General features: G+C 36.4%; 1 protein-coding gene across 11 annotated transcripts in view; it reads right to left on the reverse strand.

Moving 5' to 3' along the window:
• ANKRD31 (ankyrin repeat domain 31) overlaps positions 1–22,942 on the reverse strand; it is a 130,576-nt gene that overhangs the window by 60,401 nt on the left and 47,233 nt on the right. For 8 of the 11 annotated variants that reach the window (XM_067731016.1, XM_067731017.1, XM_067731013.1 and 5 more), the window contains 6 exons: positions 17,789–17,931; positions 11,238–11,382; positions 8,281–8,333; positions 5,788–7,312; positions 5,100–5,270; positions 3,134–3,271 (listed from right to left, as the gene is read on the reverse strand). In XM_067731016.1, the coding sequence (XP_067587117.1) occupies positions 3,134–3,271; positions 5,100–5,270; positions 5,788–7,312; positions 8,281–8,333; positions 11,238–11,382; positions 17,789–17,931 (2,175 nt within the window). The remainder of the gene's footprint in view (positions 1–3,133; positions 3,272–5,099; positions 5,271–5,787; positions 7,313–8,280; positions 8,334–11,237; positions 11,383–17,788; positions 17,932–22,942) is intronic. The other 3 variants (XM_067731019.1, XM_067731015.1, XM_067731014.1) reach the window with 2 other exon arrangements.

The raw sequence follows: 22,942 nt of genomic DNA on the forward strand, positions 1-22,942 counted from the left end.
GATAAAATTCAACATCCATTTTGAAAAAAACTCTCCACAAAGCAGGTATAGAGGGAACATACTTCCACATTATAAAGACCATATACGATAAGCCCACAGCTAAAATCATGTTCAATGTGAAGAGCTGGAAGCATTTCCTCTAATATCAGGAAAAAGACAAGGATGCCCACTCTTGCCACTTTTATTCAACACATTATTAGAAGGCCTAGCCACACCAATGAGACAAGAAAAAGAAATAAAAGGAATCCAAATTGGAAAGGAAGAAGTAAAACTGTCACTCTTTGCAGATGACATGGTACTATACATAGAAAAATCCTAAAGACACCACCAAAAAACTACTAGAGCACATCAATAAATTCAGTTAAGTTGCAGGATATAAGATTAACATACAGAAATCTGTTGTATTTCTATACACTAACAACAAATTATCAGAAAGCAAAATTAAGGAACCTTCTCATTTTCAACTGCATCAAAAAGACAAATACCTGGGGATAAACCTGCCTAAGGAGGTAAAAGAGCTGTACTCAGAAAATTGTAAGACAGTGATGAAAAAAAAAAAAAAACTGAAGATGACACACCCAGATGGAGAGACAAGATATACCGTGTTCATGGATTAGAAGAATTAATATTGTTAAAATGACCGTACTACCCAAGGCAATCTACAGATTCAATGCAGTTCCTATCATAATACCAATGGCATTTTTCACAGAACTAGAACAAATAATTTTAAAACTTGTACTGTAGCACAAAAGACCTCGAATAGCCAAAACAATCTCAAGAAAGAAGACCAGAGCTGGAGGAATCACACTCCCTGACTTCAGACTATACTACAAAGCTACAGTAATCAAAACAGTCTTATACTGGCACAAACACAGACACACAGATCAATGGAACAGGACACACAGCCCAGAAATAAATCCACACATTTATGTCAATTAATCTATGACAAAGGAGGCAAGAATAAACAATGGAGAAAAGACAGTTTCTTCAATAAGTGATGCTGGGAAAACTGAAGAGCTACATGTAAAAGAATGAAATTAGAACATTTCTCACATCTATATGAACATAAACTCAAAATGGACTAAAGAACTAAATGTAAGACTGGAAACCATAAAACTCCTAGAAGAAAACATAGACAGCATACTCTGACATAAATCATAGCAACATTGTTTTGTATCTGTCTCCTATGGCAAAGGAATCAAAATAAAAAATAAACAAATGGGACCCAGTTAAACTTAAACGCTTTTGCACAGCAAAGGAAACCACTGACAAAACGAAAAGAAAATCTACTGAATGGGAGGAAATATTTGCAAATGACATGACCAATAAGGGGTTAATATACAAAATATATAAACAGCTCACAGAATTCAAAACCAATAAAAGAAACATGCCAGTCAAAAAATGGGCAGAAGACCTGAATAGACATTTTTCCAAAGACATACAGATGGCCAACAGGCACATGAAAAGATGCTCAACATTGCTAATCATCAAAAAAATGCAAATCAAAGCCACAATGAGATATTATCCTACTCCTGTCAGAATGATTATCATAAAAAAAACACCAATAACAAATATTGGTGAGGATATGTAAAAAAGGGAGCCCTTGTACACTGTTGGGCATGTAAATTGGTGCAGCAACTGTAGAAAACAGTATGGAGGTTTTTCAAAAAACTAAAAACAGAACTATCATATGATCCAACAATTCCACTGCTAGGTATATATCTGAAGAAAACAGACACTAATTCAAAAAGATACATGCACCCCAGTGTTCACAGCAACATTATTTACAATAGCCAAGACATATAAGCAACCTAAGTGTCCATCAACAGATGAAAGGATAAAGATGTGGTGTGTGTGTGTGTGTGTGTGTGTGTGTGTGTGTGTGTGTGTGTTTGTGTATATATATGCGCAATGAATTCTACTTGGGCATAAAAAGAATGAAATTTTGCCTTGTGCAAAAACATGGATGGACCTGAAGGGTATTATGCGTAGTGAAATAAGTCAGATAGAGAAAGATACTCTATGTTATCACTTACCTGTGGAATCTAAAAAATAAAAGAAACAAGCAAATTCAGCAAAACAGAAACAGATTCATGGATATAAACAATAAAGTAGTGGTTATCAGTAGGGAGAGGGAAGGGGGAGGGGCAAGATAGGCGTAGGGGATTAAAAGGTACAAACTACTATGTATAAAATAAATAAGCTACAAGGATATATTGTACAGCACAGGGAATACAGCCAATATTTTACAATAACTAAGTGGAATATAATCTATCAACTTTGGGTTTTTTTGTTTGTTTTTTAGTTTTATTTGTAATTAAAAATTTTTTTGAGGTACAGTTGTACAATATTACAACTTTGAATCACTATGTTGTACACCTGAAACTAATATAATAAATCAAGTATACCTCAATAAAAAAGTATGCTTCATTTTTTTAAACAAATTAACCACATCAAAAATATTTGTTGATACAAGTGCCAAAAGACTCACAGAGCATAAGATATAATGGGACCAGAGTAAATACTAATCATGTCAAATGGTTTCAAGTTAGATATTAAAATAGAGTAAGATCATCTGACCTTCCTATTTATATCTTGTATTGTCACATTTCTCTTTGAAGTGACATTTGATCAATCAATCTGAGTTTTTTCCCTCTGGAATTCCTTATACAAGTTTCTTTTGTGCTTGAGAAAAATGTTAGAAGATAAATTTAAAAATGGAGGTTTAAGATAAAAACAAGACATGGGAGAAAAAAGGAACAGTATTAATAGACAAGGAAAGAAAAGAAGGGACAGGGAAATGGGAAAATTTGGTATTCTCTACAAAATTAGATAATGATATTAAGGCCTCCAAGGATAAGTTCTAAATAAAGCTTCTTTCCCTTCCCATTCTGTATACTCCCTCTGAATGCTCCCAAACGTATGTTAAAAACTGTTTCAAAGGAGAAGGTTATTTTAGCAATTGGTGTGAACCAAGATAAATGTTACTATTTAACTAAATAATAATATATTATAAAAAGATTTTCAAAGTGAGCAGCTATATATCAGCCAGGATCAAAATGGGGGAGGGTAGCTGAAATGTGTATATCAGTGAGTTCAAATTATAAAGACAACTACAATTAAAAATCGAAACCTGCGTTATCTTTTAGATTCACATCTGCTCCAGATTCTATCAGAGCTTTCACCAGAGACAAGTTTCCTCTTCTGGCAGCCAAATGAAGCCGGCTTTCTCCTCTGGCATTCCTCTTACTGATCCCAGCTGTTTTCATTTCTGTAAATTTGCCAAGCAAAACTGAGTATTCTTTTCTGCCAAGTGCTGATTATTATGAAGGATCTTAGAAAATACACAGCAACTTCCTCAGAACATCCTAAGTAGGATGCACTACACAGAAACATACCTCAATTAATATCATTGCTGTTACTATTTAAAAATATAACTTGTAAAGAATTGATAGAGCATCTGATCACATTACTTCAAATCCATTCTAGCAGTTGTTCACTCTATCATATGCTTGATTAAAACAAATAATACTTGCTTCATTTCTACACTCACTTCACTCTCAGTAGTCCTCTATCAATGAATAAAAATTTTCTTACACCAAATTGTGATTTTATAAAAATCCTCTTTCTATAACTATTCTTATATCTCAGTGGGTGTGTTTCTGATCACAAAAGATGCCAAGAACCAAACCATGGCCTACTGGGTATTTCGTTTTCTTTCATAGAAAATGTAGTACAATATCATTATCTGAAGATTTTAAAATCTTTTCCTTGCATCACAAGTTAGACTTGAGTTGGAACTAAAAACAGTGAATAGTTTTTTTCCCAAACTATGCTAAAATGATGTACTAAAAGATTTTTTGTAACATCATATAAAGAAAATAAAAGACAATATCTCTTCTTCAAGTGGCCTACAGTATAGTGGAATGACAGACATGTAAAAAATTACATTAAAATATGATTCAGTGCTGCTAGAGAAATGTATTAGTTTCCTGTGGTAGCTGTAACAAATGACCACAAACTGGGTGGTTGTGTTGTGCTTAACACAACACAAATATATTATCTCACAGTTCTGGAGACCAGAAGTCCAAAACCAAGGTGTCAGCAGGGCTGCACTCTCTCTGGAAACTCTAAGGAAGAATCCTTCCTTGCTTCCTCCAACTTCTGATGGATACCAGCATTCCTTAGCTTCCTTGGCTTTTGGCCACATTGTTCCTTTGCCTGGGTTTTCACATTATCTTCTCCTTTCCTGTGTGTCTCAAAGGTCTCTCCATTTTTCTTTTATAAGGATACTTGTAAGATTTGGGTCCCATTTGGAAAATCCAGGACATCCTCCTCATCTCAAGATCCTTAACTACATCTGCAAAGATTCTTTTTCTAAACAAGGTAATGTTCACTCTTTAAATGAGATAGTATCACAGATTCCAGGGAACAGGACATGGACATATGTTTTGGGGGGCCACTATTCAACCCGCTACAGGAGGTATGTATAAGAAGAGCTTTAGTTTACATGACAGGCGGACAATGCAGGAAGGTTCAAAGAGTATGCCTATATTCCTACCTCTTACTATATCAACTTTTTCTTACTAAATCAACTTTTCGGTGCTTAACATTTAACCTGAAGTAGTCCAGTCTATTGTTCACACAGAACTAGCTCCAAGAACTATCAAAGAATAGTCAGCTATCCATGCTGCCAAACACATACAGTTCATGCATCTGACACAAAGAAACTAGTGGCTATGCTTCTTTAATTTCCCATGTGTTAAAAGGGCTCAGTGGAAGTATCTAAGGGATCTGACACAATTCAGATGTGCTGCCCCCGCTCAACGTTCTTGCTGTCTCTACTGTTTATCTTATCTCCTCTAACGTAACAAATTAGAAGTCATAGGCAAAAATATGACAATATATTGGAAGACTAAGAGATTCTCAAGTTGTGGATTACAGTAAAACCATCTGACAAATATAGCTGAAATAACCTTATAAATTAGTGAATGACTAAAAAAAACGGTAAATATGAAAATGTGTAATTCTTTGAAGCAGAGTGGATTGCTAGGCTTGATCATGCAAACCTTTTCCTATATAAAAATAGGAATACAAACCTTGGCTGCAGGTAGCTTTCAAGAAATTTTGCCTTCTTCTGAAATTCTGAACTTTTTTGTGTTCCTGGATGTTAGTAGGCATGTGAATTTCTGAATCTGTTTTTTCTTTCTTCTCCTCACAATTTCTTATAGTGTTTTCATCTCCATTGACATTATTAGTTAATTCCTCACCTGAAAAACAAACATTTTGCAATATCAGTGTTGTAGTTCTCCTTACCGGTTACATGACTAAAAAAGAGTCTAGTCATGTTAATTGTTCCAAGTTTCTGTTCCTAGCTGGACTGCTTATTTTAAAGGAGTGGAAGCCTTTAAAAATGTTTTCATACAACAAACATAAATTAGTTTTCTGGATGCAATTTCAACTGTGAATCACTGAAATCAATGGAGCTAACAATTTCCTGCTATGAAAATGTTGTTCGCTTTCTTGATACTAAGAAGGTGCTATATTAAAAAAACTCATAGAAACATAAGAACTCATAGAAATACTGTTTATTATCTCCTGTCAATATCAATTTAGCACATTCTTTCAAAGTAAATACCATTACTTAACTAATTAAAAGTATCTCCAAATTATGGTCCACATGTCCTCATTCTTATCAGTTTGGGCATAGGTTGAGTGAAATTCAGTTAGAAATTTCTGTGAAGTAAGTAAATCTATAGGAAACGTGTACAAATTGAGCAATACTACTAATACCTGGTTTGTGAGAAATTTCCTTCTCTTCTCTTTGACTAAGCTGTGAGAGGGTCAATTCTTTACTGATATTGTCAATGGACTGAAAGCCTATACTATGTATAGTTTTGATCTCTTGTCTCCTTTTTTCAACTTTAGTTGTTTCCATTACTTGAGAATGAACAACTCTGGATAAAGGCCTATTTGAAGAACTTGGTTTTTGGCCTTTGTCAGTGTAATTCCTTTTAGTGTCTCCTTCCTTATTCACCTTTTCCACAATATGTGTATCCGTTTGATTCATTAAAGGAGTTGGTATTCTGGGGCTACAATCCTGAGGCCTCTCGAATAGTTTTACATGACTAGTCAACTTTGAAACTTCATGTGTTGAGAGTGTTCTTGTACAAGCAAGGGAAGTATGTTCAGGACTGCCATGTGAGTGATCAAAAGAAGTTCCACATGTACATTGTTCATAATCTGAAACATGTTCAGAAACTATTATATTATCTGAATTAGAAAAATTAACAGCTTCCTGTTGTGGAAATATGGTTAGGCTGCCTGCTTTTATTAACTCATTTTCCTGTGAAAAATGGTCTTGAGAAGGTAAAAATTGTTGAAAATCCATTTCTTCTCTATTTGTTTTATTCTCTTTATAATTATCGTGGTTTTTGCAACCTGAAGAACTTATCACCTTTTTAAATGTTACAGTCTCCTCAGGAGCACAGGAATCACCATCATCATCATTATTAAAATTTTCCTTTATAAAGGATGGGGAAGAGTTTTCCCACTTATTAGGGCTCTCATCTTTTTGACCTGAGTTACTGTTTTCATGAGATTTATAAGGGCTAATGTGCTGCTGTTCTTGGTGAGTATGAGGCTGCTGATCTGTAGCAACAAGTGGTAACTCGGTTTTTTTATGTAAAGAAAGTCCTGAGAAAGAAACGGCTTCAGCTTGGTCAGTGGATTCTAATTCCAAAAATTTTATTTCTTGTCTATCTGATAAATCCAGGCTTTGGGTATGTGTCTCTTTGGGAAATGAACAAGTCTCAACATCGTTACTTAAACCATTTTTCAGGCCTGACAGAGATGGGCTAAAAGGTTTACATGACTTTTCTGGAAGGTCATCAAGGGTTTGGAGAGTATGTTGTTGACAAGTAACCAATCTGTTTATTTTTCTGGAAGAAGAGACAGCTATTGTCTTTCTTGGATCGCTTTCTTGGATTGCATCATCGACTTGAGTTCTTTTATGTCGTGTATTTCTTCTTCCTTTATCTTCAGACACATTTGTGCTGGGATCCTCAACACCATGGAGATTGTCCTTTCTGAGTTCTGTCGAGTATATTTGGTTAAGAGTTGATCGTTTATACTTGGATTTACCAAATTTCGTGTTTTGGGAATCTTTTTGGTAATGTTCATATACATCTTCTTTATTTATAAATAAACCCTCTTTGCTTCCTTTATTGACTTTTACATGTTCTGGCTTCTGTCTCTTGGAATTTTCGTCACAAACAAACCCACTGTGATTTTTAGAACTGAATTTTGGTTTCTGTAGAAACAAAATACATAGTTAGCTTTAATTTTCAACTATAGTTCTACACTTAATTCATTCTGGATTGGAGATAAAGCAAACTAATATTCCATTCAACGTTATAATTTGATCTCACCACAGGACCTGCTGGGATATATACAACCTGGTTTGTATTTCAGAAAAGTAGACTAACAGAAGAAAGGCAAAAGTAATAGACTCAGTATGTGTACTAATCTTTATTTTCTCCTGTACATTTTAATTTCTTTTTGCCAGTATTTTAGCACTATCTATCTTACTAAACATAATGAAAAATTTTAATCTACCTAATTTTTATAGGCTTTTAAAACAATCAGGTAATTCCTTTACAAGGAATCTTTACAAGAATACTGTAGAAACACTCTCCTCTCCCATTTGTTATATAGATAGACCTAGAATTAAGAGAGTTTCTTCCTCTGGTATCTGTGAGAGACCACAGGTAGGGCAGTGGAAGAAGGGATTTAAAAACAAAAAGACAGATATACAACCAAGTTGGCCTGCATGGAAAGATTACTGTGGGCTGCCAAGATTAAAACAGGGACAGTGCTTCCTCTCACACATCACAACACAAGCACCAGATGAAAAGTAACTGCCCACCACGTGAAGTTTGAAGGGATGGATCGACACCTTTGACTCTTATACTGTGCTCAGGCCAGAGGAAATCTGACATTGTTGATAACCCTCATGGCTCCGTAAAGAGGAGAAAGGAAATGGAAATGGCTACCAATACATTAGTGTGCCCACATATGCTTTATTTACTCAACTGCTTCCCAAACTAACAGGCCAGAACCTTCTGATTCTTATGTAATTATTCCAAAGTGTCTTAAAAGCAAAGGTGAAGTCACTGTTCCTGGTGAATGCTTCAGTAGTCTTTCTTTCCCCTCTGATGATCTATAAAATAACCAGCAGGTGTGCTCTATAAAAATGTTTATTGTTGAACAGAGATATACCTTGTGGTGGTGTTCATCCTCTAAGTCTGAAGGGTCAGTGCTATTTGTCTGCGCTGTAAGCAAAAAGAGAAAAATCAAAGAAAAGAGCCTCCAGTAGTCAGACTCTAGACTTCTAAAACCAAAACTCCTTTGCCATGAGAAAACCAAGTGGAAAAAGTGAAATTATGCAAACACTTTCTATTAAAATTGACACATATAATATTCCATAATTTATAATTTCCATATTTATTGAGAAAGCTGAAAACATTTCTTTAGGAAAAGCAAAACAGACCCAACAAAATTATGTTAAAGATGGGCACTGAACTCAGTATTTTTATATTCCCCACAGTTATACTCAGATATGCAACTGTGTGCAAGGTTTTGTAAGGCAAAAAATTCTTCCATAATTAATTGTATTATCATCATTTTCTAATATGTCTGCTTAATAAAGTTGCAGGATACATAAGTAATATACAGAAATCTGTTGCTTTTCTATATACTAATAGTGAACTATCAGAAAGAGAAAGCAAGAAAAAAATCCCATTTACATTTACAATCTCATCAAAAAGAATAAAATACCTAGGAATAAACTTAACCAAAGAGGTGAAAGACCTATACTCTGAAAACTATAAAACACTGATGAAAGAAACTGAAGATGATACAAAGCCATGGGAAGATATACTGTGTTCTTGGACTGGAAGAGTACTGTTAAAATTTCCATACTACCCAAAGCAATCCCTATCAAAATAGCCACAACATTTTTCACAGAACTAGAACAAATAATCCCAAAATTTATATGGAACCACAAAAGACCCTGAACTGCCAAAGCAATTTAGAGAAAGCTGAACAGAGCTGGAGGTATCGTGCTCCCTATTTCAGACTATACAATACTACAGTAGTCAAAATAGCACAGTAATGGCACAAAAACAGACACATAGATCAATGGAACAGAATAGAGAGTCCAGAAATAAACCAACACACCTATCTTCAATTAGTCTATGACAAAGGAGGCAAAAACATACAATGGAGAAAAGAAAGTCTCTTCAACAAAGGGTGCCTTCAATAAGTGGTAAAACTGGACAGCCAAATGTAAAAGAATGAAATTAGAACATTTTCTCACACCACATACAAAAATAAACTCAAATGGATTAAAGACATAAATGTAAGACCAGAAACCATAAAACTCCTAAAAGAGAACACAGGCAGAACACTCTGACATAAATCATACTAATATTGTTTGAGATTTGTTTCCTAAGGCAAGGGAAACAAAAAATAAACAAATGGGACCTCATAAAACTGAAAAGCTTTTACACAGAATAGGAAACCATTGACAAAACAAAAAGATGACGTACTGAATGGGAGAAAATATTTGTATAAGATACGACCAATAAGGGGTTAATATCCAAAATTTATAAACAGCTCATACAACCCAATATAAAAAAAAAATCCAATCAAAAAAATGGACAGAAGACCTGAAAGATATTTTTCCAAACAAGATAACACAGAAAGGGCTTCGCTGGTGGCACAGTGGTTGAGAGTCCGCCTGCCGATGCAGGAGACGTGGGTTCGTGCCCCGGTCCAGGAAGATTCCACATGCCGCGGAGCGGCTGTGCCCGTTAGCCATGGCCGCTGAGCCTGTGCGTCCGGAGCCTGTGCTCCACAACGGGAGAGGCCACAACGATGGGAGGCCCGCATACCGCAAAAAAAAAAAAAAAAAGTCTACAGATAACAAAGATTGTTAAGGATTTGTAGAAAAAGGAGCCCTTGTATACAGTTGGTGGGAATGCAAACTGTTAAAGCCACTATGGAAAACAGTATGGAGGTTTCTCAAAAAACTAAAAGTAGAACTACCATATGATCCAGCAATTCCACTGCTGGGTATATATCCAAAGAAAATGAAAACACTAATTCAAAAAGATACACACACCCTAATGTTCATAGCAGCACTACTATTTACAATAGCCAAGACATGGAAGCAACCTAACTGTCCATAGCAAGTGAATGGATAAAGAAGATACAGTATTATATATATACAATGGAATATTACTCAACCATAAAAAAGAATGAAATGCTGCCATTTGCAACAGCATGGATACCTAGAGGGTATTATTCTTGGTGAGATAAGTCAGAGAAAGACAAATACGCTGTTATCACATATATAGAATCTAAAAAAATAAAACAAACCAATGTATATAACAAACCAATGTATAAACAGAAACAGACTCACTGATATAGAGAACAAAGTAACGGTTGCCAGTGGGGAGAGGGAAAGGGGAGGGGCAAAATAGCGTTTTGGAATTAAGAGATACAAACTACTAGGTATAAAATAAATAAGCAACAAGGATATATTGTACAGCACAGGGAATATAACCACCATTTTGTAATAACTTTAAATGGAGTATGATCTATAAAAATACTGAATCACTACATTATATACCTGAAACTAGTACAATATTATAAATCAATTATACGTCAATAAAAAAAATAAACAGTTCTTATATAATCTTCTTGAAACTGCAGGTCAAGTTCTTTTGTAGTTCAACTTAGTGCAATGATGAATGACAAGGCAAAAGTACAGCCATAAGAAAATATTCTTAAGGAATGAAAGTAAACAATCCTGGCCATATTCATGGAAAATGATAAAGCCAAATATAAGTTACATCACCCATGTTATTCAGACAACGGATTATGGGGAAAAGACCCAGAACTTTACAAAAGTTTTCTTAACTGTTTCCAATACATATCCTGGGGGAAAGTACATTTAATACTATCTTTCTTTGTTCTTTTAGAGTTCTTCCATTTGGTGCATTTGCAAACAAGTCAGTGTGCTCAACTAAAGGAATGGAGCAAGGACACCAAAGGATGGATTTTCTCAAAATTTATGAGGAAAACCAATTTAATTTCTATAATTCCAAGTTTGATTTCTACAACTCTCTACTCACATGATGAACAGATATAACAGGGCAGTTCAGTTTTACCTGATATAAGATGCTTTTGATGTTTAGGAACATATCTCTCAAGGAGACGCTTCATACATGAGTCTTTGGCTTCATCCAAAGCACACTTTCCACTGTCATTTCTAAATAAAGGATCTGCTCCATTCAAAAGAAGTAACTGTGCCACCTAGAGGAAGATTTTGTGAGGGAGCCCAGACAAAAGGTGTATTATTATAAATGTGTGCCAGCATACAACTCTAAGCAACATTAAATATTTCTTTCAACAATGTTTCCTGTAACATTACTGCCCCAAACCAAAAATTAATGTAACTGCTACTGAATAATAATTTATTAATATAAATATGCCTTCTCTTACAAAAAAAAAAAAAGGAGAGAGGAAGTAAGGAAGAGGGAGGAAAGGAGGAATGGAGGGAGGGGCAGAAATGTTTGTGGTTCAGTTGCTGATGAAATGGAGCTAGCAGATATACCAGGAATTAGGATTACATTCTGTAGTAGTAAATGTAATTTTAACAGGTTCCAGGAAATAGCTATGTCTTCTGTATAGACCTGTGTTGCTGCAGCTCCCCCTCGGTATCAGAGAGAAACAGGTAAATCTTTAATCTGTTACTGCTCCTCGAGTAACCTCCTCTATGAAGCTCTCCCTGACCTCCTCACCCACTGATCCCCTAGAGAAAAATGACCTCTTCCTACTTTTATGTACATATTTTATGTCCAATATGCTGTATATTATACTTATTTCTTATATATTTCTCTCTCCTGTACTCCAAGTTTTTTGAGGGTAGGACTCTGTTTTCTTTTAAAATTAATTTATTATTTTTGAATAGGAAATTAATAAATACGGTTCAAAATACAGAAGGCTCAGAGAAGTAGAGAACGAAAAATAAGTTTCCCTCCTCAACCCTTGTCCTCTAGTCATCTAATTATTTTTTCTAAGTCAGCTCTGGTTACAGTTTCTTCTGAACTTTTCCAGAGTTAGTCTAGTCCAACAGGTATATATGTACGAATCATAACTGTGTACATACATTTTTTCTTACACAAGTGGTCATATACTATATACATTCCTGCCCACCCCACCCTGCAACAGACTTTGAAGATTGTTCCAAATCAGTATGGATTGAACTTCATCATTCTTTTTAGCAGCTGAGTAATAGTTTACTTTTGAATGTACTATATGAATGTACTATAATTTACTTAACCAGTACCCTACAGATGCACGTTTAAGTTGCTTCCAAGTTTTTGCAACAGATATATATCTTAATCATCTTTATATTCCCAGTGTCTATTTCAGTATCTGGCATAGAGTATATATTTAATAAATGTTGTTTAATAAAAGAATGAATGTTGACCAAGGAGGATGTGGGTAACAGGCTTTAAATAACATACTAAATGAAGCCTAGATTTCTCTGTTAATGTCTGGAATGAGAGAAAGGATCTGAATTTCTGAAAATTTTATGCATCTGAAGATTAAAGATATATACATTTTTCCTTTTATAAGAAAGCATTCTAGGAGAGAAAAATGCCCCACCACACACAGGGAGAATATGAGCCAAATCTTTTAAAAATTATTAAGACTCAGCAACTTGATTCTGCTTTTCAAATGGCTTTACTGTGGGAGTTTAATGCTAGATAGGGGGATTGAAAGTAACAGTAGATACAATTAAATTTATAATTCATATTCCTGGAGCTTCACATTTTGTTTAGTAATACGAATAGAGAGTGTACCACTTTTTTTCAGGAAAAGTAGTTTCATAAGTGGGTTGCCAAAGGAGCTGTGTTGCTTATCTCTGGGGGTTTTATGTCAAATAATAAGCCATGCAGTATGAAAGTAACTCAGGATCAACAAGCATGAGAAAGAAGATGGGAGGAAGGGAAAAGGCAAGGGCTAGAGCTTCACTTTTCTGGAAATCTGGGTTGGTGATCCCAAGCGAGTGAATACATTACTTTGGCAGTCTCTGTTTTAGACTCTGGATACTCTGCGTCACCAACTATGCACATTTACCAATTCTCTCTATAGCTTGGTATCAGGAATTCTGAAGCCTAACTAATATATCCTCTTTAAAAAACTCTCTTCTTACCAAATGGCCGTAAATCAGTTATTTCCACTACGTTTTTTACCCCTATTTTAAATCTGCATTTAGGTTCTGTATTAGTTATCTGTTGCTACCTAACAAGTTACCCCAAAACTTAGTAGCTTAAAACAATAATAAATATTTATAATCTCATAGTTTCTGTGGGTCAGGAATTTGGGAGTGGTCACAAGTGGATGGTTCTGCCTCAGGGTCTCTCATGAGGTTACAGTCAAAATGTTGGCTGGAGATACAATCACCTAAAAGCTTGCCTGGGGACTTCCCTGGTGGTGCAGTAGTTAAGAATCCACCTGCCAAGGCAGGGGACACGGTTCGAGCCCTGGTCCGGGAATATCCCACATGCCGCGGAGCAACTAAGCCCGTGAGGCACAACTACTGAGCCTGCACTCTAGAGCCCGCGAACCACAACTACTGAGCCCACGTGCCACAACTGCTGAGCCCACATGCCTAGAGCCCATGCTCCGCAACAAGAGAAGCCACTGCAATGAGAAGCCCGTGCACCGCAACGAAGAGTAGCCCCTGCTCGCCGCAAGTAGAGAAAGCCCACATGCAACAATGAAGACCCAACGCGGCCAAATATAAATAAATAAAATAAATTTATTTTTAAAAATTTAAAAATTAAAAAATAAACAGAAGTTTGCCTGGGATTGGAGGATCTGTTTCTAAGATGGCTCACTCACATGGCTGTGGGCAGGAGGCCTTTGTCCACTGCCACGTGAACCTCTCCATGGAGCTGCTTGAGTGGCTGCACGAAATGACATCTGGCTTCTCCCAGTGTTGCTGAACAAGTGAGTGAGAGAACAAGGAAGAAGCCGCAACAGTTTTCAACCTAGTCTTAGAAGTCATGTACTGTGTCACTCCTGCCACACTGTGTTTGTTAGAAGCAACTCACTGAAACTCCAGCCTACCCTCCTGAGGAGAGGAATCAGGATCCACCTTTCGAAGGGAGGACTGTTAAAGAATTTGCGGACATACTTTAAGATTACCACATGTTCTTAACTGGAACAAGAAGAGCAATTTCAGTAAGTGGCTGGCCTCACAATCCCCACTTATTTAGTTCATCAAACAGTAGGCCCCATAAGGAAATACACTGCTACTTAAAGCTTGCCCGTGGCTTTTCACCTTTAATCATATTATTGACTCTAGTGCTTTCCTCCCTCTAGAATCAGCTGACTTCTGTGTGGCTGAACCACACTGACTCCATTTTGTCAGCTCTATCTTAGGTCTGAAGTCCTACCCCTCCCCTTTCTGCATGATTAAGCTTTAGCCTACTCACAAGGAATGTGCCCAAGCCAGATAAATTCCCTGTGAACTTTTACCCTTGCTGACAGAAAACTGGAAGAGTGTCTTCTGTTGACACAGATGCTTAATGGTCATGAGACCCCCCAGGGGGAGGAAAAATCTCCAGTTCCAGTTAGTGTGGACATGCTTCTCATTTGGTAGTCAGATCCTGTTGTTAGCTTTGGCCACTTTAAATCTCCCTGTGCTCCTTTCAGTGGTGAGAAGCACAGCTGTGAATGCCTCTGGATTGTGTCTGCCCAATCCTGCCAGTATGTAAGCTACCCACAATAAACTTCACAATTGCACTTTATGGAATTGCCTGCTTTGTTTTCCAGTCTCAAAGTTCCTTTTCAGTTTGGAGGATATTATTCCATATCTCTGCCTTCCAACAACTTCCTTGCATAAGAAGCCAACAGGACAGAGAATAAAATTCTTTCAAGTACTGGAAAAGACAGTATTTTTACCGCACATCCCTAATGGAATATAAACAAAACAAAAAGAACTGTAAAAAAAGCACTTCATTAGTAGTTCCATTGTTAATAATAATATTGTTAATATTCATAATAATAATACACTAATAGTAATACTGTTAAGTATGCTGTACGATAAAGAAATTAATGTATTAAGAAACAAATGTTTAGCATAAGAGAAAAAGAGATACAAGTATAAAATCAAAGTTATTATGAATATTAAGTCTGAAATGGAAATATCAGTAAGAACTCATGATTTGTTTTTCTTTCTAAAAGTATACATTTCACTGAAAATGCCTAAAAACAATGACATCCAATAGCAATGAGCACACATAGCACCCAGATTGTGGTCTCTGATAGTTTTTACATTAAAACACCATTTAGAGAAAATATGGGAAGAAACATAAAGTCAGTCAAATCCAGAATTTAGGAAATTCTATAAGACAAATGACCCAGGTTCTAGAAGACACACACAAAAGAAAATATAGGAAGAACTGTTATAGATTAAAACATACTTAAGAGGGACTTCTCTGGTGGTCCAGTGGTAGAGAATCCACCTCCCAATGCAGGGGACGCAGGTTCAATCCCTAGTCAGGGAACTAAGATCCCGCATGCCGCAGGTCAACTAAGCCTGCATGCCACAACTACTAAGCTCCTGCGCCTCAACTAGAGCCCACGTGCTGCAAACTACAGAGCCCACACACTCTGGAGCCTGGGCACTACAATTAGAGAAGAGAAAACTCGCATGCCACAACTAGAGAGAAGCCCGAGCACTATAACAAAGAGCCCGCGCGCCACAACGAAAAATCCCGCATGCCTCAATGAAGATCCAGTGTGCCACAACTAAGACCTGACGCAGCCAAAAATAAAATAAATAAATAAATAAATAATAAACCTTTAAAAAAACCACACACACTTAAGAGACATAACAAACACATGTAAAGTACAGACATTGATAGATCAGGATTCAAACAAAAACTTGTAATAAAAAACATTTTTAGATAATTTGGGGAAATTTAAATATGGACTAGATATTATTAAGTGGTATTTAAAATTTTAATTTTTATAAGGTAAGATGATAAAAAATGTGGGTGTGGAAAAAAATGTCCTTATCTGTTAGAGATGCAGGTACAAGTATTTATGGATAAAATGGTATGATGTCTGGGATTTTAAAAAAATACTCCCAACAACAACAAAACACCATCCATGCTCCAGCCTGTTGATGTGGTATGACTTTTTAAAGTGTAATAGAATATACAATCAAACTTTATAAGAAAGCTCACTCCAGACACAAATGGAATGCATAATCACCATGTGTGGGGGATATCTTTTCAATATCTGTGAATCCCAGCAACACTGTCAATGAACCTCCAATTCAACATCTCAAATATTTATATACCACAAGATACTTCAGGAGTTAGAGGCCTGTGTCTTTGGTCCCTTTTACTTCACTAAGGGTACAAGAGAAGGCTACATATCTGCAAAGGCCAGAAAGAAGACTGCCAGTTATAGCCTGTGAGGCAGAAGTTAATTGGAGCCAAGTTATCAGGAGGGGCAAAGGAAGAACTGAGAAAGAAAAGAAAAAAAGGTATAAATCACCCACAGCTCATATTACCCAAAGAGAGAAAAGATTCTTGACCAGGACAGGTGAGCCCTGGCAAGTTGGAGAGCGGATGGGCCATGGAGAGAGAGAAGAAATGCTTTGGCATGAGGTTTCTCTGCTAGAGGCCAGTTTTAAAGAGCAGATAAAAGACAGAGAGAGGGCTCACACCATCACTTGTTCTAGCATTCTTCTGGCCATTAAATTAGGTCCAAGGCAGAATTTTCTCCCCCAAGCCCTCTACAAAATGTGCAGGAATGACCACTTACCATCAGGTGATACATTATCCAAAAAAAGCAAAACCACCTAAACCCTCCAAACTAGGAAGGGATATGTCCTATTTGTCTACGCCCATGGTTCCTGGCAGCCTTCCCCAGCTTTACCTGTGGTAGGCATTTCTTCTGAGGAACACTGAACAGATTTTCCTGAGCCTTGTTGATTAGCCCCCTTTCCTACCCTAGAGGTTTTAAACCCAGAGGCAACTTCCAATACTTGAAATAAATAATAAGCTATTTTCACAAGTGCCTCAGACCAATGCAGTTCCTGGACCAGAAAAATGTCTAGGAAGCTCAGAACATATATGATAAAGCAAGTGTGCTGGAATTCATAATCTTAATTAATATTACCATTATTGAAGCTACTATTAACCAACTTGTATAGGATTATAGTATTTTGATACTATAACCACTGGTACCTCTGTGCTGGTGTGTACTGGCTGATCATTAAAACCTGGGAGGTTCTCATGTCTTAGTCTGACTCTGAAAGTAACACTAGACTACAAAAAGCTGTAAGCCTGCTATCAGGGCTGGACATCACTGTGTAACACTCTAAGAAGGAAATGTTCTCCTAAAGCCTATAAAGAACCATACAAAAAGAGTCTAAAGAAATTTAAAAAATACTGTGTATAACCAAAATACGCATTCTGCAGTTATTAAAAGTAACATGTAAAATGGGATCTACCACATTAGGCACAACTGATCCATCACACAGTAAAATTTTATTATGAATTCTGAGTATTGATTAGCAGAATGAACTGAAACTGGATCCCTATCTGTTTTTCTATTGCTTGGTCCCAGAGGTTTTTAATACTTGCAGAATGTAGTGTTTGCTCTGCAAACAAAAGAATCACAGTACCTTATAATGTCCATTCATCACAGCATCATGTAGGGGAGTGATCTGGTACATTCCTCTGATATTTACATCTGCTCCACCCTTTAATAGTTCACTTGCTGTCTGATAAAATCCTCCTACACTAGCTTCATGAAGTGCTGTCCAACCTGTTACACAAAAAAGAAATGGTGTTTGTTTATACTTGGCATCTTAATAATGTTTGTGCTTGCCCTTAAAATAAGAACTCTAATTCTAAGTTGTTGCTTTAAAAATATTTTGGTTATATGAGACAAGATAATCTCACCATGAAAGCAACCTGTATTATTTGTGGATTCAATAAATCTGATGGACAAATAAAATTCCTACCCCTAATTCTGTTGGTGTTAATATGGAAAAATATGAAAGTAAAATATTTGAAACTATTTTTGCCCCCCTCAAATAAAAAGGCTGTAAGGGGGGGTAATTATTATTAGCTCATAGAGAATGCTGGTTGTAGGCTACTTTTCTGCAGAGAAGAGGGGGAAAAGCCTTATTTGTAACTCAAGGTATTTCCATTAAAATAACCCACCCAGCCAGCAAGACTACGCAGAAGTCAGTTCAAAAGTATACAGTCGACTCATGAACAACGTGGGTTTGAACTATGCAGGTTTACCTTATACACAGATTTTTTTCCAACAGTAAATACTACAGTACTACACAATCTGAGGTTAGCTGAAGGAGTAACCATGGATACGGAGGGCTAACTGTAACTTATTCTCAGATTTTTGACCACACAGAGGGTTAGCACCCTTAACTCCCACGTTGTTCATGGGTCAACTGTATATTTCTTTTCTCCCTATTTGCAAAAAGTTAGTTACAGTAAATTCAACAAACATACCACAAACTGCTCCAAGAAAACCAGTCATCCAAATAAATATCTTCTTCCTTTGCTAGCCAGATTTAATGGTATAAGTCAAAGATATCTAAACTCCAAAAAATCATACAATTGATATAAGAAAACATAAAAAGTTGCAAGTTAAAGTGTGCTTCATTCTTTCCTTCCATAAACCAGAGTTTCTCAACCTTGGCAATAACATTTTCAGAACCTTCTCCATAATCCAGTTTCTCAACCTTGGCACTAACATTTTCAGAACCTTCTCCATAATTCAGTTTCTCAACCTTGGCACTGACATTTTGGGCTAAATGTTCTGGGCACTGTAGGATGTTTAGCAGTATCCCTGGTCTTAATCCATCAGATGCCAGTAGTACCCTGCTGCCCATTCCAGTTGTAAAAACTAAAAATGTTTCCAGAAACTACCAAATGTCCCCTTTGAGGGGACACTCCAGTTAAGAACGTCTATAGAAGGAGTTTCTCCAATAGTATTAATTAAAGAGCCTTGAGGAAGAAATGAAGAGCACCAAAACTGGTAAATATATAGTTAATAGAATTATTTCCTATAAATTTCCTTAAAATACACAAGGCTACTTAAAGCAAAAATTATAACTTTATGTTTTGGAGTTTATCCTGTATATACATGTAATATATGCGACAGACATAACATAAAGGATAAGGGAGGGGCTCCCCTGGTGGCACAGTGGTTAAGAATCCGCCTGCCAATGCAGGGGACATGGGTTCAAGCCCTGAGCCAGGAAGATCCCACATGCCACAGAGCAACTAAGCCCATGTGCCACAACTACTGAGCCTGCGCTCTAGAGCCCGCGAGCCACAATTACTGAGCCTGAGTGCCACAACTACTGAAGCCCGTGTGCCTGTACGCTCCACAACAAGAGAAGCCACTGCAATGAGAAGCCTGCACACAGCAACGAAGAGTAGCCCCCACTCACTGCAACTAGAGAAAGACCACGCACAGCAACGAAGACCCAACGTAGCCAAAAATAAATAAATAAATTTATTAAAAAAAAAAAGGAAAAGGGAGATGTATTTGATGTTCTTACATTTTATATGAAGTATTACAATATTAACTCTAAGAAGACTATAAAATATTAAAAATGTATATTGTAATCCCTAGAGTAATCACTACAAAATAATGCAAAGACAAAAACAAATAGATGAAGACACAAGAAACACAAGTAAAATGGCAGTAAATCCAAATATTCATATTAAATGAAAATCGACTAATTACCCCAATTAGACAGGCAGAGGTTGTCAGAATGAAATTAGAACATTTTCTTACACCATATACAAAAATAAACTCAAAAAGGATTGAAGATGTAGATGTAAGATGGGAAAACTCCCAGAAGAAAACATAGGCAGAACACACTTTGACATAAATCATAGCAATATTTTTTTGGATCTGTCTCTTAAGATGAAGGAAACAAAAGCAAAAATAAATGATGGGACCTAGTTAAACTGAAAAGCTTTTGCACAGCAAAGGAAACCATCAACAAAACAAAAAGACAATGTACTGGATGGGAGAAAACATTTGCCAATGATATGACCAATAAGAGGTTAATATCCAAAATACATAAACAGCTCATACAACTCAATATCAAAAAACAAACAGGCCAATCAAAAAATGGGCAGAAGACCTGAACAGACATTTTTCCAAAGAAGACATATAGCTGGCTAACAGGCACATGAAAAGATGCCCAAAATGAAAAATTATCAGAGAAATGAAAATCAAAACCACAATGAGATATCACCTCACAACTGTCAAAATGGCTATCATCAAAAAGTCTGCAAATAACAAAGGCTGGTGAGGAAGCAGAGAAAAGAGAACCCTTGTACACTGTTGGTGGAAATGTAAATTGGTACAGCCACTATGGAAAACTGTATGGAAGTTCCTCAAAAACCAAAAAACAGAACTACCTTATGATCCAGCAATTCTACTGCTAGGTATGTATATGAAGAAAATGAAAACACTAATTTGAAGATACATGCACCCCAACGTTCACAGCAGCATTATTTACAAGTAGTCAAGATTTGGAAGCAACTTAAGTGCCCAACAATGATGAACAGAAAAAGAAGATGTGGTACACACACACACACACACACACACACACACACACACACACACACAGGAATATTATTCAGCCATAAAAAAGAATGGAATCTGTCATTTGCAACAATGTGGATGGACCTAGAGAGTACTATGCTTAGCGAAATACGACAGAGAAAGACAAATACTATATGTTATGACATGTGTGAAATCTAAAAATTAAAAAGAAATGTATATAACAAAACAGAAACAGACTTACACATATAGAGTAAAAACTAATGGCTACCAGTGGATAGAGGGAAGTGGGGAGGGGCAAGAAAGGGGTAGGGAATTAAGAGACACAATCTACTGAGACACAATCTACTATGTACAAAATACATAAGCAATATGGAAATATTGTACAGGACTGGGAAATATAGCCATTATTTTGTATTAACTTTAAATGGAGTATAACATATAAAAATATTGCATCACTATGTTGTATACCTGAAACTAACATAATATTGTAAATCAACTAAACTTCAATTTTTAAAAATAATAAAGAAATAATTGTTTGAGAAAGCCATGTTGGAGTTGAAAGAATAATTTAAAAAATAAAAAATATGTATACTGGCCTCTGCCCCCTGGTTCCTAACACAGAGCTCCTAAAACCCTTGTAAACAGGGGTGGCAGGATGATCTTTCGTCCTTATAGTCTTTGACCCTAGTTCCTGATACAGAATTTCCAAGACCTTTGTCATTTCCTGAATGATAGGAGAATCTGTCTCAGAGCTCCTAAAATCCCTTGGAATTTCCTGGGAGATATAAGTGTATTTTGTTCCAATGAGGCAAGTTTTGGTGGGCTCATAGATGAGGCTGGTCACCAGAAAGACCAAGTCATAATTAGAAGCTGGAACTTTCAGGTCTGCCTCTGTTCTTCAGAAAGGAGAGAGGGGCTAGAAATGGATTTAATAATCCATCATGCCTATGTGATGAAGTCTCCATAAAAATCCCCAAAGTATGGGGTTTGGAGAGCTTATCCAGGTTGGTGAACACATCTGAATGCTGAGAGGACAGCACACCCCAATTCCATGGAGACAGAATTTCCTGTGTTTCGGACCCTTCCAGACCTCACCTTATGTACCCTTTTCAGCTGGCTTTCCATCTGTATCCTTAATCATATGCTTTATTATATAATAAACTGGTAAATATAAGTTAAGTGTTTCCCTGAGTCCATGAGCTGTTCTAGGAAATGATCAAATCCAAGAAATGGGTCATGGTAACCCCCAGTTTGTAGCCAAGGTGAATGAAACCTGTGGGTAACCTGGTGATCTCCTACTTGTGATTGGCATCTGAAGTGGGGGTCAGCCTCATGGGACTGATGTCTTAATCTGTGGAGTCTACACTAACAACGTCTAGTGTCAGAATTGAATTGAATTGCAGGATACCCAGCCGGTGTGGAAGAATTGTTCAATGTGTGGAAAACCCACATATCTGGGTGTGAATAGAGGAGAAACACATGAGTGTTTCCCTGTACAATAAGTATGTAACAAAAACAAATATGGAGAATCTAGAAATTAGGTATATGGATGTTCACTGTTCAATTCTTTCAACTTTTCTGTATGTTTGAAATTTTTCATAATTTCATAAAAATTTTCAAATAAACGTGAACTTTCGGAAGATAACTATTTAAGATCTATTTTTTAAAAAATAATATAAAAACGCTCTTCCCCCAAAGTACTGTCTCCAATAAAAAGCGTGAACTAATTGCTATTTAGGTTCTGGGACCTGTAAACCAGTGGAAATTTGCTTACTGATAATGTACACTGGTTAACTTGATTATTTGCCACAGTCTAGGTTTGGTGGGATGAAAAATGAAGTATCAGAAATCCAAAAGTTATTAACTTTGGAATGCAGATGATGATTTTCCTTCTAGGAAACTTCCTTTCCTTATTTAGGTTTTGCTTAAACTACAATAAAAATTAGTTTCCTAAAGGGGACAGAAATGGCTGCTACAGGAATGAGAAAATAACCATAACAAAAGATGTTTGTTTTCCCTGAGCTCAGAATGACTAAAAGATAAGGTAAATGTAAAGCAACTGTCTGGCTTCCAAGAAAAAGCCAGTCTCATACACTAAATTTACTTCGGAAAATTCCCAAAGAAAACAAAGTACATGTGAGCAATTCATAGTAAATGATGGGGTTTTGGGGAGGGAGGCTGAAAATGAATGCTACTTTAAGTGTGACCTAAGTAAGCAAGG

Source organism: Pseudorca crassidens, chromosome 3 (assembly GCF_039906515.1).
Source record: "Pseudorca crassidens isolate mPseCra1 chromosome 3, mPseCra1.hap1, whole genome shotgun sequence".
Lineage (NCBI taxonomy): Eukaryota > Metazoa > Chordata > Mammalia > Artiodactyla > Delphinidae > Pseudorca > Pseudorca crassidens.